The 25,553-nt window shown below is 34.0% G+C and overlaps 4 protein-coding genes across 6 annotated transcripts in view; 2 read left to right on the forward strand and 2 right to left on the reverse strand.

Annotated features, from left to right (window-relative positions):
* LOC109714572 overlaps positions 1-4,234 on the forward strand; it is a 6,118-nt gene extending 1,884 nt beyond the window's left edge. Inside the window, exons 2-3 of the mRNA XM_020239262.1 lie at positions 850-1,027; positions 3,902-4,234. Coding sequence (XP_020094851.1) covers positions 850-1,027; positions 3,902-4,109 — 386 coding nt within the window. The 3' untranslated portion in view covers positions 4,110-4,234. The remainder of the gene's footprint in view (positions 1-849; positions 1,028-3,901) is intronic.
* LOC109714346 (WD repeat-containing protein 70) lies at positions 5,198-10,212 on the forward strand. Of its 2 annotated transcripts, none has more exons than XM_020238930.1 (10): positions 5,198-5,729; positions 6,739-6,951; positions 7,045-7,245; positions 7,536-7,643; positions 7,762-7,899; positions 8,007-8,258; positions 8,421-8,741; positions 9,152-9,323; positions 9,428-9,518; positions 9,907-10,212. In XM_020238930.1, the coding sequence occupies exons 1-8, from the start codon at positions 5,253-5,255 to the stop codon at positions 9,317-9,319; spliced, it is 1,878 nt and encodes a 625-aa protein (XP_020094519.1). In that variant the 5' UTR covers positions 5,198-5,252; the 3' UTR covers positions 9,320-9,323; positions 9,428-9,518; positions 9,907-10,212. The 2 variants fall into 2 exon arrangements, with proteins under 2 accessions (XP_020094519.1, XP_020094520.1); XM_020238931.1 differs by having other exon boundaries at positions 9,440-9,518.
* LOC109714255 lies at positions 10,702-14,389 on the reverse strand. The gene is made up of 2 exons (XM_020238795.1): positions 13,996-14,389; positions 10,702-12,703 (listed from the first exon to the last, which is right to left on the reverse strand). Exons 1-2 carry the CDS (start codon positions 14,105-14,107, stop codon positions 11,118-11,120), a joined length of 1,698 nt encoding a protein of 565 aa, XP_020094384.1. The 5' UTR covers positions 14,108-14,389; the 3' UTR covers positions 10,702-11,117.
* Positions 17,279-24,267, reverse strand: LOC109714456. Of its 2 annotated transcripts, XM_020239095.1 has the most exons (12): positions 24,082-24,267; positions 23,920-23,981; positions 23,787-23,837; positions 23,666-23,698; positions 21,252-21,356; positions 20,442-20,549; positions 20,234-20,305; positions 20,100-20,150; positions 19,537-19,599; positions 19,320-19,444; positions 18,473-18,668; positions 17,279-18,111 (listed from the first exon to the last, which is right to left on the reverse strand). In XM_020239095.1, exons 1-12 carry the CDS (start codon positions 24,167-24,169, stop codon positions 17,401-17,403), a joined length of 1,665 nt encoding a protein of 554 aa, XP_020094684.1. In that variant the 5' UTR covers positions 24,170-24,267; the 3' UTR covers positions 17,279-17,400. The 2 variants fall into 2 exon arrangements, with proteins under 2 accessions (XP_020094684.1, XP_020094685.1); XM_020239096.1 differs by lacking the exon at positions 24,082-24,267 and having other exon boundaries at positions 23,666-23,693.

A 25,553-nucleotide genomic window follows, 5' to 3' on the forward strand; every position in this document is an offset into this window, starting at 1 on the left:
TGTTTGTTTTGGCTATTGTATATGATATAGAGAGTCTCTTTTCATGCCTTTTGATATTCTCTCCTATAACAGTGAAATAATAAGTGAGCCTCTACTCCTTAATATTTATAATTATCACAATGCACCTTCTCTATTATATACACATATATAGAAAGAGAGAGTTCGACTACTATACTCTTACCGGTATAGATTTTTTTGTACTAATAAATTTTCGATTGTTAGATTTATTCTCTTGATCATTTTCATCAGTTAGATCACACTATATATTCAACCAAACACCTACTTAATTTTAGGAGATCATTATCATACTAACAGCACAAACTTAAAACAGCGAAAGTAAATTAAACGAACTTATATATTCAATGAAATCAAAACTTGCTAAAATAAATTTTTTTGATTACAAATATTAAGCGACTAGCTAGAGAGCAGTATATTTATATTTTGTATGCAATTATAGATAGCAGATAAAAAATATCTAGATCTATATATATACCAAATTAAGTGACTACATTGAAAAAAATTCATATTTGTATTTGAATTTGAATCCCAATCCGAATTGATCTAATTTTCATTTGTATACCCATATCTATCTAAAACAACATTCATTTAGTGTCGAATAAACCTGCCCGTTTGTATTTGGGTTCGGATTTGGGCTAGCTGGTGTGGGCACATGCCCACATTTTACCCAAAATTAATTTAAGAACCCTCCTTTATTTCATCTCAGTTCCTTTTGGTTGAGTAGCAGCAAAAATATTAATACTTCTTTTTTAGTAGTATTATTTCATTATACCAATCGTGCTCATCTTGTATTTCTTTTCTGACTCTGCCCCTGCGCATGCATGCATGCAGGGGTGGCGGGGAACGGCGCGACCTTCTACTTTCTGGTGTTCGCGATCCTCGCAGGCGTGGTGGGGGTGGTGTCGAAGCTCGCCGGCGTCAACCACGTGCGAGCGTGGAGGAACGACAGCCTCGCCGCGGCCGCTGCTTCTTCCATTATCGCCTGGGCCATCACTGCCCTAGCCCTCGGGTACACATGCATGCACTCCTCTTCCTCCTTTTCTCTTACATACATACATACATACATACATACATACATATATATGTAGAATGAGATTACTATACTATCTATAGTATCGGAGCTCTGCTATTATAGTCTTATTTTCAATCTTAGGGTGTTCAAATTAACAATCCACACCGTTAAATATGATCTAGGATATATGAAGTTTTTAAGAATAAAATTTTAGTTTATTTCGACATCATTTAATTAGTAAATAAATTATGTCAAAGTGGACGGTGGAAATATATTGAACAATTTTTAAAATTTAAGTATAGGATTTTTAAATTCAAGATAAAGAATGTTGGCCTTGATCTAGATAGTTTAAAGTATTTTCTATCAAACTTTTGAATAAATTTAGATTATTCTACACTGTTAAACTCTAAACTTATAGTAGCCATCGAAAATTGACAATTTTAAAATGGTTTGATCATAAAGTAAACTATGTCGAAAAAATATAAAATTTTGTTTTTAAAAACTTTAAGTATTCTAGATCAGTTTTAACGGTATGGATCATTAATTTGAATATCCTAAAATCGAAAACGAGACTATAGTACCAAAGCCACGGTACTATAGATAGTACATGAGCCTAACTCTAACTCTATATGCATAATTTTAGGGTTGATTATACAAGTCTTTTTAAGTTTTGTCAACTGTTTCTTTTGCAATTAAAGTAAGAAATTTCAGTGTTTAATTTATCTACTTGAAGTAGTCTAAGGGGGTGTTTGGCCTAGCTTTTAAAAAGCGCTTTTGAGCTGATAAGTAATTTTCGGCTCAATAGAGCGTTTGACAACTCACTTTTAAAATCTGATTCTGCTTTTTAGAATCAGAAAATTGATTTGAAGGCTCCAGAATCAAAAGCAGAAAAAACCTGCTTCTTGAAATCTAATTCTGATTTTGGTTTTAAACTTCAAATTTTTATTTTTATTTTAATTTTAATATTTAAATTTAAATTTAATTTTAAATTTTAATTTTTAGATTTATTTTTGAATTTTTAAATTTTAACTTTTAAATTTTAAATTTTAAAAAATAGATTTTAAACTTTAAATTTTAAATTTTAATTTTAAATTTCAAATCTCAAATTTTAGATTTTAAAATTTCAAATTTTAAATTTCAATCTACAAATTTGAGATATTTAAAAATTTAAAATAAAAATTTTTAATATTTAAATTTCAAATTAGAATTTTATATCATTCAAATTTAAATATAAATTTAAAATTTAATTAGTTCTGAAATTTAAATTCAAAATTTAAATTTCAAAGATTATTGTAAATTTATAATTTTAAATTTAATTTCAATTTAAATATTCAAATTTAAATATTAACATTTAAATTTAAATTTAAAATTCATAATAATTTTAATTTTAATTATTAATTTAAAATTTTAAATATATTAAATTTAAAATTTAAATATAAATATTAATATTGTTATATCTTTAATTCTAATTATTTAAATATTTACATTACAAATTATAGTATTAAATTTTAATTCTTAATTTAATAGTTTGAAATTTTAATTTTAATTTATATATTTTATATATAAAATTTAATATTTAAAATTCATATATATTATTTTTATTAAATTTAATTAAATTTTCTAATTTTTAAATTTCATGATTATTTTAAATTTTAATTTCTTAAATTTTAATAATTATTTTAAAATTAAAATATCAATTTTTAAATTTTGTACAATTTTGAAAATTAAAAATTTTAATTTTAATTTTAATTTAAATTTAGATTTTAAATTATTTTAAAATAAAATTAAATAAAAATATTAATTTATGTAAACATCAAAAAAATTTGCCAAACAGCTTTTCAAAATCACTTCAGAAAAATCACTTTTATCTAAATTACGCCAAACGCTCTATAGCTTTTAGCTTTATAGCTTTTAACCAAAATCACTTCTCTAAATCAAAATCATTTTTTCAAAAATCACTTTTCAGAAGCTAGGCTAAATAGGTCCTAAGTTTCAAAATCAGAAGCACTAAATTGAAATTTCTATTTTTACTTAGCATTAAGCTATTGTAGAATATCTTTTTCTTTTTTTTTACTTTTTTTTTTCAAAGACTGTATTAGTTAAATATTCAATTATGCACATCAACAGAGATGGTAAATCTAATTAATTTGAGATATGAGTTACATAAGCTTAATTTAGAATTGATTACTTACTTTTGTGGTGGTCCTTTTTTCTCCTTTTAGCCAAATTGTAACAAGTATTCTTTCATGAATTGCACCATTTTTTTTTTAGGATTAATTTCATTCAGATTCCTGCAGATATAGTGAATTACAAATATATCCCTATAAAGTTCAACTTTCATATGTTAACCTTCTAAAGGTCCTAATTTTCTTAAATATATCCCTATCGTTAGAATCAGTTAGTAAATTTTAGTTAACCATTAGATTAAATACTTAATTCTGGTTAGTTTATGAAATAACTCGATATTTTTGCCTCTTTTATATTATATTATTGTGGCTTTTAGAGGGACATATTTGTGATGACAAAAATGACATTTCACTTAAAGTATAAACAATTCTATAACTGTAACAAACTAGAAAGATAAATTTGAAAATATTAGAATTTTTATATAAACAACATATGAAAGTTGAACTTTGTAAAGTTATACTTGAAATTCATTATATTTGTAAGGACCTGTATGTATTTAATTCTTTTTTTAACACGAATCACACCAATTATTCGATTACAGTATTTCTAGTTATCTTTTTTTTTTCTTTTTTTTTTCTTTTTTTTTTTGAGAGAGATAGATAGTACGCTACCCGCTTAAAATTATAATAGTGTGTATGTAACTCTCTCTTTGTTTTTCTTTTTTTTTTTTTTTGGTTTGCTCAGGTTAGCGATAAAGGAGATACACATGGGAGGGCACAGGGGATGGAGACTAAGGGTGTTGGAGGGAGCCATTATCATACTCGGGCTCACCCAACTCATCTACGTGTTGCTTATCCATGCGGGTATATTTAGCAGGAGATACGGACCGGGTTACCGGGCCGAACCCCATTATGGGCCCGGTGGACCCGACCCGAAAGGGAGTGTTGTTTAAGTGCCCTTTTGGGGGTGTTCGTTGAGAGTTTATAGTTATGGAGGGGAATTAATTAGTGGGAGATAATGATGGTTTTAAGTATCATTTTGTGTGTGTGTGTGTGTGTATTTTGTATGTGCATGTGCTCTGAATCGTATGAATTTGTGTGGACATATATGTGTTTTTTATTCCTAGTGTTGTTAAATTGGTAGTGTTGTTTTTTTCTAAGTAATCGTTAGATGTCAGTTTTTTTTGTATAATTTGTACGTCTCGATAAAGATATAAAATTTTTATGTTTTGGCAGGCCTATAGTATTTATATAATCTATGCTATTAGAAGGATGGGGTATCTAATTGTATTATTTTTAAAACTTATTTACTTCGTGATCTTGAAAGTTTAATTATGTTAAAGCTAGCTATTCAAATTGAGTAAAAAATTTAATAAAAGATTATCTTCGCTATTAAAAATAGGACAAACACCTTCACTATAAAATTTAAGTTCTCTATTATTATTTTGTAAAAATTTTCGTTCTCAAACGTTTACTTTTACTTTGAAACTATCATTTTCGCTACACAAATAATATTAAAGTTTTATAAAATTTAATTTTTAGATATCTGATATCGTATTTTATGAAACCGATCGTTTATTCAGATATCTGATCATCGAAAGTAAAAAAGGCAAAGTACTCTACCACACACGCTTATTATTTTAATGCTTCCATTGCGCTGAAATTGAGTATAATCTAAGAAGGTCCAAAACACTTGTTTCCCAAACCCGTATTTTGGCCAGTGGAAACACTACTAACTAAGAATGCAAATGTGTTTGAATTGGTAGAGTTTCTGATTTGAATCGGACAGTAAATAAAGATAAAAAATTTTAAAAAATAAAGCAGGAGGTGTTGATCCCCTATGTTTTCTTGATCAGTCCCAATTCACAAAAAATTAGTCAAAATTTTATTCTTATCCCGACCCGCACTGAATAGAATAATAAGTGAGGGTAAAATTTAAGATAGCTCTACCCGACCCGTTAAAGGAAACGGGCGAGAGGCGGATCCGCCCCGTTTGATGCCTACTAACGCTAACCCGACATTTCCAAATCCGTTTTTACAGCTGCTCCCCGGAGGAGAGAGAGAGAGAGAGAGAGAGAGAGAGAGAGGAGCTCGCCATGGAAGGAGGAGACGAGCTCGACGAGTCGATTAGGGCACACTTCCCCCTCTCCTTCGGCAAACCCTCCAAGCCCCAGGCTCACGCCTCCGCCATCCACTCCTCCACCCGCCGCGCCCCGCCCCCGAACCCTAACCCTAACCCTACACGGCCGAGCTACTCCGCCTCCGAGGACGACGGAGCGATGATCGGCCCCCCTCGGCCGCCGCCGTCGCGCGGCGGCGGCGGCGGCGGCGGCGGCGCGGGGGAGGACGACGAGGACGTGATGATCGGGCCTCCGAGGCCGCCGAGCTCGTCGCGGGGGGGTGACGCGGCGGAGGATGAGGAGGACGCGACGATCGGGCCACCACCACCGCCGCCGCCGCGTTCGCTGGATGAGTCCGGCTACGATTCGGATGAGGATTTGGATGATGAGTCGCCGGAGGATTTCAATCGGATTCCTTTGAGCAACGAGATTGTGCTCAGAGGGCACACGAAGGTGACGATGAATGTTTTTAGTTTTATATCTGAGTGGTTGATATCATGTCCGGAGATCCCTATTTAGCTAACGCTCGATTACAATCAGATTCCCTTGCTAGGTTAATTTATGCCCTGTGTTAACTCTTTTTTAGCTTTCGATCTATAATGCATTAGCTAAAATGCAGGATTTTTAGTTTAGGCTTGATTATGTAGACGACAATGGCAACAACTAGTAAGCTTACTATTATAGCTGTTTGGGAACATTGGATATAGAAGAAAAAAAAAAAAAATCTAAGAGTTAGGTAAAACTGCTGAGCTCTTTAAATCATGGATTCGTAGAGGAGGATGCGGAGGCTACTGCTGTGACATGATACTCATGTTCTCATTCTCCAATATGGCAACACGTTGGACTATGAAAGATGGATATAAAATGCATGCATACAACATTTTTACACATGCACATATCACATTTTTTTCATCACATATTTAACACAATTTATTTGTCTAAGCATCTTTTGCTAATGGACCTTGGTAACATATGAATTGCATTATACTAAATTCATATAAAGCCCATTCCTCTGGTGGAATTAGAAAGTTAATCCTATTTGGTACATTATAAGTTTTCACTATACCAGTAGATGTAGATTGAGCCTCGCTATTACATTTAATATGACATCAGAGACAAATTGAAGCATTTGACATGTATTGGCTTATTGTAGAAGTTTTTGATGCATCCAACTTGTTTCTGTATATTTATATTGATTTCCAGAGAAATAAGATATTCGAAGAAGAACTCTACCAAACGTTCAATGAATGTGTATCTTGTGACACGGCAAGAGCATCAAACTATCCGTGCTTTATAGTCTATAGTATGTTCCAAAGGGACGGTAGTTTTCATGAGGTTATGTGAAGCACTTTTTATTTGTTGATTGTGGCTTCTTACAGATTTAAATACATGTCAACTTTTTGGCACTTATTTTGTAATTTTGTGGATGCCTCTAATACACTATTGCCATTATGTATTGAAGGTTGTCTCGGCCCTTGCTGTTGACCATTCAGGATCGAGAGTGCTCTCTGGGAGCTATGATTATACTGTACGTATGTATGACTTTCAAGGGATGAACTCCAAGCTGCAATCCTTCAGGCAATTGGAACCCTTCGAGGGACATCAAGTCCGTAGCTTAAGTTGGAGTCCAACATCAGATCGATTTTTGTGTGTGACAGGCTCTGCACAAGCTAAGGTATTACTTTTCATCGCATTTGGAAAATTGCCTGAGTATCTCTTACTTTTCATTTTATATTGTCATTGACGAGGAGGTATGCTTCCACCTCAGATCTATGACCGAGATGGGCTTACCTTAGGTGAGTTCGTTAAGGGGGATATGTATATACGCGATTTGAAGAATACCAAGGGTCATATATCTGGTCTCACTGGTGGTGAGTGGAACCCTAAATCAAAGGAATCCATATTAACTTCTTCAGAAGATGGATCACTGCGTTTATGGGATGTATCCGACTTCAAAAGTCAAAAACAGGTATTCTTGTTGTCATTGCTTAACTTGAAACTGGCAATTTAGGTTATTTACTTATTTTTTGTATTGAGAAACAAATTATAGTTCAATATTTTGACTTATGACTGTAAATTAACAAGCTAAGGTTAATATCCAAAATCTGCCTTTTCATTTATTCACTGGGCAAGTTTGTCTTCTTCTCTACAGTTGCAGTTCCTTCAACCATATCTTTTCTTATCCAAAGATAACTTAGACTCATGAATATAGTGTAAATAAGAGTATTCATTTTGACTAACTGGTTTGATAATTGATAGGTTATCAAACCTAAGCTTGCAAGGCCAGTAAGAACACCAGTTACAGCATGTGGATGGGATCATGAAGGCAAACGAATTGTTGGTGGTGTTGGAGATGGTTCTATACAGGTGAGCTAAGTTTTATTTATCAAAGTCTTTTAGTTCTTATGCACTTAATCAACCCTAGAAGTTAATTAGACCAACCTTTTATTTGCTTCTTACTAGAAATTGGGTATAAATTTTTCAGCTGTGGACCATTAAGACTGGGTGGGGGAGCAGACCAGATATCCATGTTGAAAAAGCACATACTGATGACATTACTGGACTCAAGTTTTCTACAGGTGGGCAAATTCTTTTGTCGAGGAGCACTGATAGCACACTGAAGGTAATTTTGCTAGCTGGCCATACTACCTGTTCTTTTGGTGCGGTTACCTACTTTTGGAATGGCGAGCTTGAATGTAAACAAAATACTGCTTATTAATTTGTGATCAGGTGTGGGATTTGCGGCAAATGAGAAAACCTGTGAAGGTTTTTGAAGATTTGCCAAACAATTATGCTCAGACAAATGCTGCATTTAGTCCTGATGAGCAACTAATCTTTACGGGAACCTCTGTTGAGAGAGAAGGCACTAGTGGAGGTCTGCTCTGCTTCTTTGATCGTAGGAAACTTGAGCTTGTTCAGCGGGTTGGAATTTCCTTAAATTTCAGTGTTATACGGTGTGCTTGGCATCCGAAGATCAATCAGGTGCAGTTCTAAATGATTTCTGACTTCACAAGTTTTATATTTTCAAATTATTTTATTGGATCAAAAAACTTTTCTACTTTGCAGTTATTTGGTGGTTGGATTTTACACATACTTGATAATACTTTACTGTAGGTGAAGCTAACGAATTTTCTGTTTGTGAAGGTCTTTGCTACTGTGGGAGACAAGAGGGAAGGAGGGACTCACATACTATACGATCCATCTATTAGTCAAAGAGGAGCTCTTGTTTGTGTTGGACGTGCACCCCGGAAAAAGTCTGTTGATGATTTTGAGGTGCAGCCCATAATTCACAATCCGCATGCATTACCCTTGTTTAGAGACCAGCCAAGTCGTAAGCGCCAACGAGAAAAAGAACTTAAGGATCCTCTTAAATCTCATAAACCAGAACTTCCGGTCACTGGTCCAGGCTTTGGTGGAAGAGTGGGTACTACAAAAGGCAGCCTGTTGACACAGTACCTCTTGAAGGTGTGCAATAATTTTTGAATGGAGATACTTTTATACCCCTGTGAAGTTATCTATTTATATATTAATCCTTTCAAAAGATGAATATTCATGTACATACTTCCTACATATATAAGTACAATATATATACCCTTGTACTTGAGAGTTCGCTCTGTCTAAAGAAAGTTTTATACAAAACCAAGTTTACCCATGAATTGGATGACTCCCTAACATAATGTAAGGGCATTTTTGGTAAGAAACTGCTCTTTTGGGGGTATGTATGACATTGCGATCTTTATAGGGGTATATATGTAAATATATGACACTATTGGAATATTTACATAAAAGCTCCTTTCGAAAAGAGTTACCTTTTGTACCTTTTCCTTTAGACTACCTTTTCTTATTGGTTTGGACTGTTATTATCTTTGATGCAGCAAGGTGGTTTAATCAAAGAGACCTGGATGGAGGAAGATCCAAGAGAGGCCATTCTTAAGTATGCTGATGCCGCTTCAAAAGACCCAAAATACATTGCGCCGGCATATGCACAGACACAGCCAGAGCCTGTTTTTGCAAAGTCTGATTCAGAGGAGGAAGAGAAATGACGAGGTATACGTCTACCATATTTGCCATCATTAAGGCCTGTATATTGAGCTTTTCTCCCAGTTTGCTAATACTAGCACATCTCTGAATACGTATCTATGATTGAGTAGCTATAATTCCAGGATCGTAATGTCCATGTTCCATTGACCAAGATACCTTTCTCCTGCAATGAAAATTTGAGATTAACTGGTGGATATGAAGGTATGGTCCCTTTGCTCTAAATAGAAAGCCTTGCTTATGCTTTTTCTTTGATTCTGTTGAGCTAATGCACTTTGAGCTACTTTCGAGTAACTTGGTATGTTGCTAAATGTTCATTGTGATGGTGTAACTTCATACCGCATTTCTTTTACCAAAATGAACTAGCAAATTCCCTTGTTTTCAATGATTCACGAAACAAACTTCTCTCGAGACTCTGACATGCTTTTCTAATATAGTGGAGCCATTTTTCCCTCTCTGTTCACAATTACAGATTATTTGACTTCCATAGAAATCTTCATTATATAGTAACCTTCTTTCAATAGTTTTCTCTTATTTTGGCCTTTCCCTCTTAATAAATAGAACGCCGTTAACTCCTTATTTTTTTCTGCAGGCTTATGAGCAGTTATTTTCATACCACAAATACTGGTTGTAAAAGAAAAGGGCATGTAACTGCTTCGAAGATCAGACGTTACAGGTATTAAGACTTAAAAGAGGGTATGTATTTTTTGAGGAATCCAATGTATCTTTACTTGAATAGAGATGCACAAAATCGTTTGCATCTGATGATGCATATTTCACATAATCTTCATGTAACATGTAACAATAAATACTCTCTAGTTTTATGCTGTAAATACTCGTCTAGGAAGTTTTCAGCTATTGAACAAGCTTTGTGAACAAAGGATTATAGGGTTCTAGAGATCATGCAGAATCAGTTGCACGGTTTCTCTTTCAGAAAAAAGGATATTATATGAACCATGAAAAATCTCTCCCTGAAAAACATAGAAATCTCTCGATCATTTGCTTTTTAGTAGTAATAAAAGCTGTAACATAAGTAACAAATCAAACGGAAGGTCGAATAACAAAAGTCAAAATCTCCGTGATAATAATATTTAGAGCGAATGGCTTAACACTCTTCAACATCCTATTTGATTACCTCCCGTATGTGTTGTTGCAATTATTATGCTGCGAACACTATTTGTTTAGCTTTTTTTCTGCAAATGTGGCAGTATGTAGGACTTTTTTTTTTTTGTACTAGGGTTCCATCTACTATATCAGGAACTGTACAATATCATCTTATACCACTATCACAGTTGATTTTCAATTTTCTGTAACTGGTTTCGGCCAATATATTGCACAGCAAATACACTAAGATCTTATCCAAAAAGCTACAAGTTGACACCAAGAGTACACACCAAAGTATTCTGCAGCATATTCTCATTCATACATTTTAATCTCAATTCTCAACAAAGCCAAACCCACCCAATATATATATACTAATAAAAAAGGGATAGCATCCTGTATCACAATGCAAACATCTCAAATACTCCATCTTCCTGCTAAACGCACCATACAGGGACAGGAGGAAACTAAATTGAGAGTAGCTGGGGATTAGACCAAGCTTAATCACTCTCAGGGTTCTAAATAACCATCCTATAACTCTGAATCTACAAATTACATCTATGGCACAAATACACATTTTAAAGCTAAAAGTTCCTCAATTTGAGATTTTGTTCCTCCCAAAATCCCAAATTCTAGAGGGACCAAATGAAGTATATACTAATACAGCAATCAAATTCTCTATCTTATCGTAGAGCCGAATTGCTAGCACCTCTCATCCCCTTTCCAGTTATCTTTCTCCTTGGGCCCCGTCGGCCCTTCCTCCCCGTACAACTCCATCGGGAGGCTATCGAATATGTTCTCCACCGTGAACCTAAGATTGACCGGTAAAAACCTAAGTATTCGATCCAACTCCGACTTCGAATCGTATATGATCGTTGGGCCCCATTCTCTCATGTACTGCAACCAGCATGGCTCCTCCACAACACCTTGGCCGAGATACTCTGCCGCGACAACTTGATAATTCACACTTGAATCCACAGAAAGCTTACTTTTGGAAGCATCATTCCTTACTCCGATCCCGAGCTTCTCCGAACCCTGTAGATAGTTCCCTTGATGGGGGAAGCTAGCATGCCCACTCTTTGATGAATAAACGATGGCGTGATTACCTGCGACGAACTCCAACCCACAAGCATCGACCCACTCGCCTCCACTATGTTCAGAAAAATAGATGCTCCATAGCTCGCCCGAGAAATTACTAACCCGAAGTGTGAAGTGCTCCCAATCTCCGACATGCCTTCCAATCTTGGAGAGAGGGAAGTCGAATACCCCGACCTTGATCGTGGCAGGGCCGTTGAATGGACAGAACACCCACATGGCGATATCGGTGAACGTCCCTCCAAGGGCCGGTTTTATATGTACGTAAAGCTCGGAGCTTTCCAGATTCCCCTTCTTGATATAGTCAATTCTACCATCGTCGGGGAGATTGATCCAGTACTCGCCATCGTTCTCCCCTCCGGCGGGTAAATTTGAGCCATCATTATTTATTTCCTCGCCCATTTTAATGCCTCTTTTATATAAAGAAGCTCCATTCTCAAAGAACCACGAGACGGATGAGGGCAAGTAAGTTTCCTTTGGGTGGAAGTAGACAGTAGGACCATAGTGTTTGATGAGTGCATGAATTTGCTCCAAGTTTGGCATTGCTTGTAGGGAGGAATCAAAGTTTCGCAAGCACGAGATGCTCAACTCGTCCTCAACAATCGAGTCGGTACTGCAAAAGAATGTCCCGACAGCGACGCCTCTTCCTTTCATTCCCCGGTCGCAAGGACGCACTTTGAAAACTTGGCAAGCGAAATCTGGGAAAATGAGTTCAGTATCTACAATCAAATCTGATATCTCACATGCATCGGTGAGATCGGATCGCACGCATCGAACTTCTTCAAGCGAGGGCTTATTGGGTCCTTTGGCGACCACGTAGCCCAAAGCTTTATAACCCTTTGGCGGCAGCGGAAGCCAAATGCAGCCACATTCATCGTAACTATCATCTTTCCAGCTACTAGAACTCCAAATAAGGGTATAATCTAGGGGTCTCCGAATAGAAGGCGCGGTGGTAACTGAATCGGAATTCGTCGTTTCTCTTACCACAAGAAGGAAGCCTTGTAGAGGTTGATTGTTTGGTTGGCCGTAATGGCCGAGGCAGTAAAAACCATCAGGTATTTCTAATGGTTTGTAGAATGTAGCCCCTCTACCCTTGTCCTTCGATGAAAAGCAACTCCAGATGCTCTGGAGCTTGGTAATTTTTACAACCTCCAATTCTCCTATGCATATTTTTCCCTCAGCAAAGCCTTCACCTGTAGAGTGACTACAAGTCAGAGGCAATCTAGCTATCTTGGTTTTGGTTAGTATACGATAAACTTATACTATCGAGGGAATAAGATGGCAAAATTATTGTAGTCAAAAAATTTTATTTTATATAAGAAAACAAAGTAAGATGTGAAAGCATATATCCCTCTGTTGATCAATTATATATAGTTGAAACACTCATGACATGAGATGTTGCGTTGAAAAGAACTATAAATTGCACTTAAAAATCAGATGTTAATGAGATTCTTTGTCCGGTTTAACTTAGGGCTTCTTTGGGCCTGCTTCTGCTTCTGTTTTGAGCAGCAGCAGCCTCTAGGCTCTAGTAGAGAGTATGTTAAAGCGATAGCAAAATTGAAATTTTGAGCCTAACAAACAAAAACTCTAATCTGGTGCTTCTACTATAGACAAATAGCGTTCGGGATACATTCATACAGTACTTTTTGTAATACCACTACTCAGACACTTCATTAAATAGCACTACAGCCTACAGCGAGAAAAAGTCAACTCTTTGAAACAATAGTTAAAAAAATGGTATTTTTACATAGATCTACTAAACTTAAAAAGTTCTGAGATATTCAAACACTAGAGCTATCTCTCCTCTCCTAATGTTAAATATAAAAATATTTAAACTCTGTTTTCTAACGGCTTAAGTTTTTAGAGTACAATGGTTGTTTCACATGGTATCAGAACAGGAGATCCTGAGTTCGAGTCACGCCAGGCTCCTAGTATATTAATTTCCTCCCATTTAATTCAAGCCCACGTCATGGGCCAACTAAAAAGTCTCGAGCCCAAACGTGAGGGGGAGTGCTAAATATAAAAATGTTTAAACACCGTTCTCTAACAGCTTAAGCTTTTAGAGTACAACGGTTGTTTTACACCTAATATAGAAGTAAAAATGGAAGCAGATAAATCTAAAGCTACACTATATCTACGACAAAATAAGAGTGTTTTGTTACCAAAAAAAAGGAAAGTAACTTCACCAATTTTAGTAGAGAGTGAGTATAACCTCAAAATTGACTTAAAATAGCCAAGAAAAGAAGAAACTAACTACGACCTTGTTTCACTCCTTAAAATCTGTTTCCCATCCAAAAGCAACTACCCAACCTAAACAGAAATAAAGGAGCATATACATAATTTCATATGATAATCTCCAAATATATCGAATTTTATACAAATTGGATCATAACACGCCAAGAAGTATACAATTTGACCTAAAATTCACAAACGAAACCAACGAATTATCACCAAAAAATCAGAAAAAAAAAAGAGAAAATTTCACCTTGGGGCCATTGGGGGATCGGAGCAGGGAGTTTAAACGGCTCCGGCTCTTTGAAACCAACATCAGGAGCAGCTTCTCTACTCCAACAAATGCAATCGCACCCATCCATCATCTCCTCTCCTCTCCTCTCCTCTAACCCTAAATCCCCAATTCCTCAGAGCCCAATTCGCCTCCTCCTCCTCCTCCTCCTCCTCGGTCGAATATCAAACCCTTCCCACCCCCAATCGGTCAACAACCCCAACCCCGTTGATTCTCCCCCCCCATTTGAACCAATTGGGGATTAGGGTTAGGGTTTCGTGATCGCGACGAGCTTGGACGCTTCCGAGAGTCCCCCTTTTTTTCTCGTTTGGAATTGCGTGCGATTTTGGGAAGGGAAAGTGAAGAGAGAGAGAGAGAGAGAGAGAGAGAGAGAGAAAAAGAATTTTGTCGGCGGAGAATTGTACGGTGCGATGTTCCGCGGAGGCTGGATCGAATCTGAGCCGTTGGATTAATCTTGCGGTGAGTGTTGATTGGTTGTATCGTATACTGTATATACACCGCGGAGTATCGTAACGACCTAAAAGGCGTGGATAATGACCTTTGATAATATATATATACTACACGTCATCTCAATTTCGGATAAATTGCACGTTGCTCCTTAAACGATAGTTACGTGATACTGTAGTCCTCGAATTTTATTTCCTTGTAATTTTTAATTCGAATTTTTACAATTATTGTGATCAAATTTTATATATCTAATTCTTAACTAAATTTTAACGCAATATTGTTGAAAAAATAATATAGTATTGTAATTATTATATATTATCAATCACAGCTTATTAAATTATATTGACAATATATTAATATTTAGTTAATTAAATTGAATTAATAAAATTTAATTATTAATAATTTTAAAAATATGAATTAAAATTTTAAATAAAATAAAATTAGAAAGCGAAATGTCACTCAGTCCAAATGTGCAATTTACCCCTCCAATTATTATCGGGAAGCATCCTTGTCCCGTTGTGGGTCCAACCACTTCTCTCGTTTGTCGAGATATAAATGCATGCATCCTCGAGTAAATGTAATCATCACATCAAAAGTTAAAAAATAAAAATAAAAATTTAACCAAAATAATTTAATACTTTTATTAAAACAAAAGGAATTATTTCTAAGTATATCTATAAACTTGAGACCCTATATATATATATATGTGTGTGTGTGTGTGTGTGTGTGTGTGTTTTTAACTTAAAATACAAAAAAAAAAAAAAATCTAAATACTAGGATGCAAAGATGTAAAATTTAGGGAAAACTTAAAAACACCCCCCCTCCCCCCAGTGGTTTCGTAGTTTCTCCCTTTGCCCCCCTGTGGTTTCTTTTTCTCTTTTTCTTATCAATTTTATTATTTTTTTTTAAATCAGTGATAAAGTTAAAATTAAAGGGTACTAAAATAAATATTTGATAAATCTAGATGGATATCTGAAGTTTTTTTGTATATAATTTAATGAAATATTAACGAAAAAGTTACCGAAAAGATAAAAATGAAACCATATGGGGACAAATTAATACATTTTAAACCACATGAGGGTAAAGTGAGAAACTACGAAACTACAGGGGGGGTTTGAAGTTTTCCCTAAAATTTACACACTTGAATGGAGCGTACATTTTTAGCATTTTTTTCAGAAAAAAAAAATCTAAATTAAAGAAAGTCTAGAGTGTGAAATTTATGCTTACAAATAGTATTGCTAAAAAAAGTACTTAGTTTACAGTTAAATACTATAGCAAATTTTTTTTAAAAAAAAACTCTCTTCTACGATTATTTTATTATTTTCGTTAAAAATAACAAAATCCGTAAATGCAACAAGCATTATAGCTACAACATTCTCAATTATGTACTCACTAGTGACCTGCAAGTTACGGCAGGTAGATACTGTTAAAGTAAAAATTTATAAAGAATAAAATATCTAGTACAAAAATAGTAAATATAATCTATATTATAGACAAACACCTTTAAAAAAAAATAAAAATATAATGAAAAATTTAATCGTTTCAACAAAACTATTAAATCTTATTCAAGAGAAGTCGCATATCATGCAAATAGACGATTAAAATTATTTCTATAACACCGACTGTCCCTAAAGCAAGTGGCAAAAGGCTTGGTAGTTGGTACCCGAGGTCCCAGGTTCGAATCCTAGTTGATTTACATTTCCAACTAAGTTTAGTTTATTTTTAGATAAAATAAACGAGGTTGATTTACATTTCCAACTAAGTTTAGTTTATTTCTATATGAAATAAACGAAGTGGGTAGTGTGCTACCTATCTCTCAACCTAACCAAAAATTAATGTAATATATTTTGAAATATTGAAAAAAAAATAATTGTTTTGAGTTTGAATTTTTGGTCGGATTTCGATTTGTATGTGAATTTTTAAAATCTGTCAGTTCNTCGACGATTAGTATCCAAAATTTTAAGTTCAAAGACTAGTTAATATTTTTGGCTATATTTTTTCATAAAAAAATAAACAAAAAGCAGAGCAAACGTAATAATAACTGTGGCATATCTCTTATTTCATTTAGGACCTGTTTATTTTATTAAAATTGGATTAAGTTAAAATAAATGTTGAGTTAAAGTAAAAATCGCTGAAAACTACTTCTTTACTGTTGTTTGTTTCATAACTATAAAAGTGAAATTCCTTCAATTTTACTGTTTAGCATAAAATAAATAATGTAAAACCATATTTTATGTACAAATAATATATAACTTAATAAATAATAAATTATAATATAATAAATAAAAATAGTATAATTATATTTTTATATAATTAAAAACTTTAATTTAAAACAACTAAATTATTTTTTTATAGATAAATTATATTAAAACAACAATAGAATTACAAAGTAAAAAAAATATATATAAATACTTAACCAATCAATTTTCATCCTATTTTAAATGTACAAACTAAATGAAGAAAATAATAATACTTAAATAATCAAATTTTATCATATTTTAAATATGCAAACTAAATGAAAGAATAATTAGTATCATAATTAAATATATTTAAACATAACTAGCATTACTTATTATATTATTTCATTATTTTTCCTCATCTTTCTTCACCGTAATTGACTTCGGTGGACCGAAATTAATTACACTGTTTTGGATAACTCAAGTTTCGACCGTATTTTTATAAAAAGTAATCATTTACAGCCGAAAACAACTTTACCTCTCCACTTTCACCCAAACAATCAGGTCCTTACTGTTATCAACACCAAACAATAGTAGCAGGTAGCAAATCGGAACCAACATGCGAAAATCAACAAAGAATTATACTCTATTAATTTAGGGTTTGGCTCAAGGGTTTGTCAAATTCAGCACAATAGATATATCTGAAATTATAAGAGTCGAGACCAGCTATCGAGTTAAATTCTTACGCTCCAAAATATAATACCGTCAAAGGTGCATTACGAAAAGCACTCTCAGAAATAAAATTACCAGAGAACCAGGAGCCGATGATGCCGCAACTGGGATGCACACCGTTGAGCCATTTGTCCGCAAGCCTGAATCCAAACTGGTTCGCGGATTCAACGATCGAGCATTCGTCGACCCTTCGTTGAATATGGCACAGAATGAGAGCCGGCTTTGACCCCCCTTCACTATCTTCCTTAGCTATCAGTTCCCTCGCAGTTCGAAAGAGTGGGGAGATAGCGTCAAAATTATAAGTCACATCTGTGCCGATGATGACATCAAAGCCTGCTTCGCGACCACAAATTTCCTTAACAGCGATTATATCATCCGTATTTCCCCAGATTAGCCTCTTAATAATCATTTTTTCGATCAAATTTGGTTCTAGATTTGACTCGATATTTTGTTTTAGGAGGTCAAGCGCTTCTAAATCTCCGTCAGTTGCGACCACCTGATGGGCAAAATGAACGGCTACCATCGAGCAAACACCGGCAGAGCCACAACCCAACTCCAAAACCCTTTTGCCGGCAACGCTGGAAGGGTTTTCTGCTAGTAAATTGCACATGAAGCGAGCAGATTCCCATACCATAAGCCCCGTCGATTTGCATGTGTGCTGATTTTCTTTGGGAAGTGCTTTTATCTTGAAGGTGTAATCATTTGCTTTGATCTCAATGGCCTGTGTTTAATAATAAGATAATCAGAACCATGACCAGAGTACAACAAAAATTTAATGTTGTTACCAACTTAAACAAGGATAATAGCATTAGGAAGAGAACATATGCTATTAAAGGATGGTCAACGATATTGCCTACCTTAGTTTGGTATAAGCCTTTTCTGTTATTCTAGATTACAGAAAACTTAGTTCAGTTGCAAGTTCAAACTTGCTTTGTAAGATAGGTAGAAACTCTCGAACAAAAAATATAATATATGATAAAGATATCTTATCACATACAATAATAAGCTCAACTTCCACAAATAAAAAATATTACGAGATGATTGCAATTCTTAGAGCATCCACCAAAGTTGAAAAGTGATACCTCATTAATTGTGGGTGACATGCCAAACATGCTGCATATATCCTCAGAAAGGTCGATCTCAGGGTCGTTTCCGCCCTCCGAAGTTACATTAGAGGAAGGCTCCGGCTCAATAATTTCTTGATTAATAAGATTTAGCTTGTTGGTTGATCTCTGAGAATTGCTCGGCTTGATGGTATACACAGCTTGAATCCAACGCCTGAGATGAGATAGAACACAGATTGATAATTAAAATAACAAAGAAAAATAATAAATAAATAACAAATTAACCATAAAAAAGTTCGATTCTCTAACTTTACAGAAGTGAAGCATTACTAAAACTTTTAGCAAGCTCAAACAGTTGCAGTTATTTGCACTACATATGCGCACAACGAACTCCAATCCGTAGTTCTTCAACTTTTAATTTACATTCAGACTAGCTAAACTAGAACATACAAAATAATAAGATTTCTTCACGTCCAGCAATATCATTAAAAACGGTCCTTTAGGTATTTTTGTAGCAACAATTCTCAAAGACACTACGGCCCTATTTGAGTGTCGGAATAAGATAACCAAAGATAACTATTTGACATAAAGATTTTCTTGTTTGATTGGAAGCTAGGGAGTTTGCCTTTTGCTATTTGAAAGGTCTTACCATCCATAATATGGTAGGATAACATAATTCACCAACAACATGATTTATCTTATCCCGAGATAAATAACTTGAAGACAGAAATGGTATCCGTTCAAGACATATAATCGCACTCCTTATCTACCAAATACTGCATGGTTCTTGAGTAAATCAAAGGGATATACCGAATCAGATGTTCGTACATCCAAACTGGGAAATACATCTAAACGAGACCATCACCTGTTCATCACTAACTCCAGTGATCGGTTCTCCACCTTTTTGTTATGTATGCCAATTTCATCAAGATCAAACCCACTTTTTGTGAATAAATCTGTTAAGAAAACCTCCGAAAAGTAAAATGCACGCTGCACAAAATATTACAGCAAGTCATGGAATGGTAAGAAAATCTCAATTTAGTTAATTAAAAAAAAACTTTGATCAGCTCAGCATTACTTACTGTACCATCACCTCTGACAAAGAAGTTCTCGCTTATTTTCTGCTCCTTAGATGTAAGCCTTTCCTGTAAGTTGTAGTTAACTGTTAAAGTGGTACAGAGATTGAAAAATCTAAATTGGAATTTAATGAAAGATAAGCGTCTTGATAAACACCTATCATTCATAAGCTGCCCATTTGCTCACATCTTCAACATGAAAATTACTGACTCTTGGGAGAATTACGTACTAGCAACACATGCATTCATTTATTTCACAATTGTAGACACATTATATTTACTTCACCATATGAAGCTATACCTACCATTGATACATTAACAATCAAAAGTTGAATATTCATTAAAAGAATTTCTCCTTGCTACTAAAACCAACCAACAAGGAGGACATTATTGAAGTGATACATGATTTCAGGACATTACTGAAGCGATACATGATTTCAGGACATTATTGAAGTGTCACATGATTTCGAGGAATAACTGCTACAGTGAAAATTTAGCATACTAGCAAATTCAGAGTGTCCAGGAATGAAGTTAAATTGCTCTCAAAAAGAAGATAATACTGCACTGACCTGAGCAAGGTCGCCAATGGCATAATCGCGAAAAAGCACATGACCATTTTGCTGTCGAATAGTGAAAAGAATAAGAGTTCCATTTAGAATTGAACCTAAGATATTTCAAGAAAGCTTATGTAAACAACACTTACTTTTAGAACCTTCTTGATATTGAGCAAGACTAAAGGCATCTTTTCAGGAGAAACTGCAGAAAGCACAAAAACCTACTTAATCTGTCAGCAGCTGGTCACATTTAAAAAAAAAAAAAAATTCAATCATATAAAGGGAAGAAAGAAAAGCTAACAATTGTGACAGTGGAAGAACAGGAGGACAGAAGAGATGTTAAAATTAGTCATCTACCATGGTTACAATGTCAACAGAAGAGGGTTCTATTATCTTGCTGAGATCATCTGTTGTAAGATCACAGACGAATGCATGGACCTGATCAGTTGTAAAGTCCTTGTGTCGCTGTGATGAAAATTATGAATAAGAAAGAATTGGGAACAAAAAAATCTACATTTATATTAACAACAGTTGAAAACAGATATGTTGATACATTAATACATTAATACGAGTCTTTTGATGCAAATGGTCAGGGAATTAAAGCCATTAGTATTCAGAGTCTGAAAGACAAGGCATCTTATGCAAAGATTTAGCAATTTTGTCTTTCTGGTACAGAATTTTGTGTGGATATAATATTCTATTTTTGCCTTTTCAGAAGGCTCTTTTCAGATAATTATTTATTCGCGAGTCCTATGTAATAGGATTCTAGCGAGAAGAGATGCATATGTTACCCATAATATAATAAGCTAGATACAGCAAATAGTCAAGGACTCAATGTTGTCTTATACATCAGACTCTTTGAAATATATCTTCCCACAACAGCTGATGTAAATTATACAAAATTAAGCCTTAAAACACTTGTCCTAAACTAACTCAATCTCGAAAAAGAACAGTCCTATAAGTCAAATGAAATGTTCAAATGTTATCAAAACACTTGATATAACATATTTAGATAAATACACAGGACAAAAGAAAACAAAGTACCAAATAAAAACATTTAAACAGTATAAAGGGACTATTTACAATAGAAATCAGTAGATCGCAGCCTTCTAAGAGTTGATACAGAGGGAAAGAAAAAAAAAGCAAGGCAAAAATAAGAAACAAAACCTTGACTAAGTCAATGGCACGTGGCGAAAAGTCACATGCATGGACAAAAACATCCGGATACGTAGACATTAAAGGGAAGATTGTGTTTCCAGCTCCGCAACCAACCTGTCATTCAATCCAATCAACGAAGTTTGAAAAGAGTAAACACAATGAAAAACAAGAGGTAGAAATGTTGTTTTAATGATAAAGAGTAAAGGTAAATATGGTTCTAAGATAATAAATGAAAAGATGGTCCTAAAATAAGATAAGAAAGACATGAAAATGAAGAATGGAAGTTCATTATTCACAGCCAATAATTTGTTTTTTATCAAAAGTACAAAAGATTCCCGCAACATGAAAGGAATTCTTGCCAAATGTCATTCACCCTAAAAAAATTATCACATGTGAATTCTTCTGGTATATATAGTTATAACAAGTCATTGAGAAACTATTAGAGAAAGGCTCTTACACCAGAAGTTGCATAATCAAATCAATAGAGGGTTAGAATTTGAAAGCCAGAAATTGGTTAATCTTTCCCACAATGACCACGAACATAGAAGAGCCCGATTATAAGATAATGATAAAAGTATCACTGTATTTTGAAAGAGCATAAAAAAATCACATTACTTCCACATCAGTGACATATCAATATTTAATTAGCTAAATTGGGTTATGGGACTTGATTGCGATGATTTTACAAGGTTGAGTCAGAAACTGCAACCAAATAAAGTTTGAGAACTAAATTGTCACGTGCCTTATAGTTTGAGGACCAAAAGTGTTATTTAGCCAATTTTAAAAGAATAAAATTCACTGGCTATCCTTCGATACATTTGGTGCAATATATATATATATATATATATATATATATATATATAGAGAGAGAGAGAGAGAGAGAGAGAGAGAGAGAGGCTCCTATACTATCGATAGTACTGGTGCTCCAATCCTATAGTCTTGTTTTCAACCTTAGAATATTCAAATCAATGATCCACACCGTTAAAACTGATCTAGGGTACTTGAAGTTTTTAGGAAGAAAATTTTATATTTTTTTGACATATTTTACTTTATAATCAGACCGTTTCAAAATTGTCAAATTTTAATGGCTACTGTGGCAAGTTTACAGTTTAACGATGTAGAAGAATCTAAATTTATTCAAATTTTAATAGAAAATACTTTAAACTATCTAGATCAAGCTCAACATCCTTGATCTTGAATTCAAAAGTCCTATGCTCAAATTTTAAAGATTATTCAATTTTCACCTTTCATTTTGACATGATTTACTTACTAAGTAGAGGATATAGAAAAAAACTAAAATTTTATTCCTAAGAATTTCACATACGCTATATCATATTTAACGGTGTGGATCGTTAATTTGAATACTCTAAGATCGAAAACAAGACTATAGTACCGAAGCTCCGGTACTATCGATAGTATAGTAGCCTAATTCTATATATATATATATATATATATATATATGTATGTATATATGTATGTATGTATGTATATATGTATGTATGTATGTATATATGTATGTATGTATGTATATATGTATATATGTATATATGTATGTATATATGTATAGAACTAGGCTGGAATACTATCAATAGTACCAAGTTATTGGTGCTATTAGTTTTTTAGCCCTTAGATTAAAAAATGTGCGGTTAGGATAATGTGGGCCCCCCAGGGTTGAGTGGGTAGTTGGTTGAATAGTATAATCTAACAGGTAAAAATAATCAAAAGAGTTAATTTAACGGCAGAAAACTTGATATCACCAAGTGTTTGGTGCTATCGATAGCATAGCAGCCGAACTCTATATGTATATATGTATGTATATATGTATATATGTATGTATGTATGAATACTATTGTCCTTTTTGCTATCAAATTTTTATCCTTTGGATCAATTCCTTTCATCATTTTTAATCATTGGATTAAATATTCTAACACAATAAGGACCACTCAACCCTAAGGGACTAATATCATCATAACCCTACAATTTCTCGTCTAAAGGTTAAAAACTTGATAGCAAAAAGAGCCTTTTGCTATCAATAGTATTCTAGCCTAGCTCAATATATATATATAATATTATTATATATATTATTATTAATATATTAAGAGAGAGAGATGGAGAGAAGGTTGAAGCCTTAGAATATTCTCAAAAGCACCATGAGGTGGTGCTTTGAGTTTTAGCCATTGGATGGAGAGAGATGTGAGGTTGAGATGATGGTGGTAGGTGGTGGTACGTGAAATAGTATTTGATCTAAGGTATTAGTAAAAAGGTGTAGATCCAAGAGCCTAGAACATAAAAGCACAAGGGTTGGTGCTTCTAAAAGTATTCTAGCTCAATTATTTATATTATATATATATATATATATATATATATATATATATATATATATTAGAAAAACCATAAATTTAGAACAAAAGAAGCATCAATACCTCCAAAACCACAAGCTTTTCTCCCTCCCTACCCTACAAGCACAAAAAGAAATATGACATAAATGCTAATCGGGTTTCTTTAAAATCCGAGAGAAACATTACGATTTTAACTAAATCTAACCTGGAAATAGCTGCCCCACTCCTTATTCAAGTAGTGCCGATCCTTAAAGAACTGCCCAAATTAAGTAATTACAAAATCAAAGCTTGTTCCAATCACCAAATTAAACCAAAAATATAACAAAATAAAGAAGTACCCGATCCTGGTGGCGCCTATAGAACACATCCCAGTACCTCTTCGCATCCCTCTCGTACTTCTCTGTTTAAGAAGAGGCGAGTAATACGAGAGATCGTAACATAGGGTTTAACAAAAGAGGGGAAATTTGTGGGGGTTTTTAGGGTTAGGGGGGACCGAGTACCTCTCCAAAAGGCGGTGACGAGCCTCGCAGAGGAGGAGGTGGGGGAGGGGTATATCTGAATCGTCTTCTTCGCCTCGTGCTCCGCCATGATCGAGCTCCCGAGCACAAGCAGAGAGTACGGGAGAGAGAGAGAGAGAGAGAGAGAGAGAGAGAGGGGAGGAGTCGAGCGCGGAGTAAGGGTTTGGTCTTGCGATCTCAATGGGTACGGATATTCGAAAATTTATCCAAACCGAACCCGAATAGAGACGGTTTTTTATCTACATATTGGATCCAAATCCAAAGCCAAAATCAATCCGAATCTGCATTAATTTTATTTTATAGATATATAAATTATATTTGAACTTGTATTTTAAAATTGTATATAATAATATAATATATTTTGAAATATGGTAAATAAAAATAATTGCTTCAAGTTCAGATTCGTAGTCGGATAAAATTTTAGATATATGAAGAGTGGTTGTTAATGTATCATTAATTTCTTAAATTTAGATATTTATACAAAGTCGTACCAAATTTATCTAAACTATAGGCAAAATCATATTTTGACTTTAAAATTTAAACTAATTACTTAAATGAATTTATAGTAACAAGAATTGTACGATGTATACTAATTAAATCTATAATAATAAATGATGCCTTTAAATTTTAAAATTAAAGCATCGTTGACTTACCCAAATTAAATAAATTGAAATGTTAGACAATAAAATCAAATTTTTAAAATGTTAGGTAGCTAAACCAAAATTGTCAATAGTTCAGATAAGTTCTGTATATTTGTCCTTAGCAGCATTAATGGCTGTGCTACCAATGGTTTTGCTCTTTGTGAATGCATGGTAACCTTTTTTTTTCAAAAAAAAATTTCTCTCTTTTTTTAAAATTATTAAATTAGACATTTGTAGAATTTTTTTTATAGAATACCATATAAAAAACTAGTATTTGACTAAATAACTCCTTCAAAAATTCATTTAGCCAATTGTCTAACTCAGAATCAACGTAGAATAAAAACTAAAAAATAGCAAACGATTCACCATATTTAATAAAATATAAAAAGCAGAAAATTATTTATAATTTTTTTTCTTTAAATAAAAAACGATGAATCATTCACCGTTTCTTTCTTGTATTCTTCTCTTACAATTTAATAACCCCACAAAAATTTCAACAATCAACATATAATTCTAACAACCCACAATACAATCATAACAACTGTTGCGAGCCGATTTCCCTGGTTCTTGACCTAGTTAAAGATCCTCCTCGGGGAGCGTGTCGGGATACGGAACGACTGCGAATAGTGATTATCGAAGTTTGCGTCCTTCGACTGGATCAAACGATTCGGCTGACGAGGGATTAGATCAGCTGAGCTCGAAAACTCTATCAAGGATTTGGTTCGGCTGGAATGAGCCGAATGTACGGACCAGCCACAGATTTGACTCGGTAGGTGAGCCGAATAGAAGAAATACACACCAGTTGTTCGGCTT

This window comes from Ananas comosus, linkage group 8, assembly GCF_001540865.1.
Source record: "Ananas comosus cultivar F153 linkage group 8, ASM154086v1, whole genome shotgun sequence".
NCBI lineage: Eukaryota > Viridiplantae > Streptophyta > Magnoliopsida > Poales > Bromeliaceae > Ananas > Ananas comosus.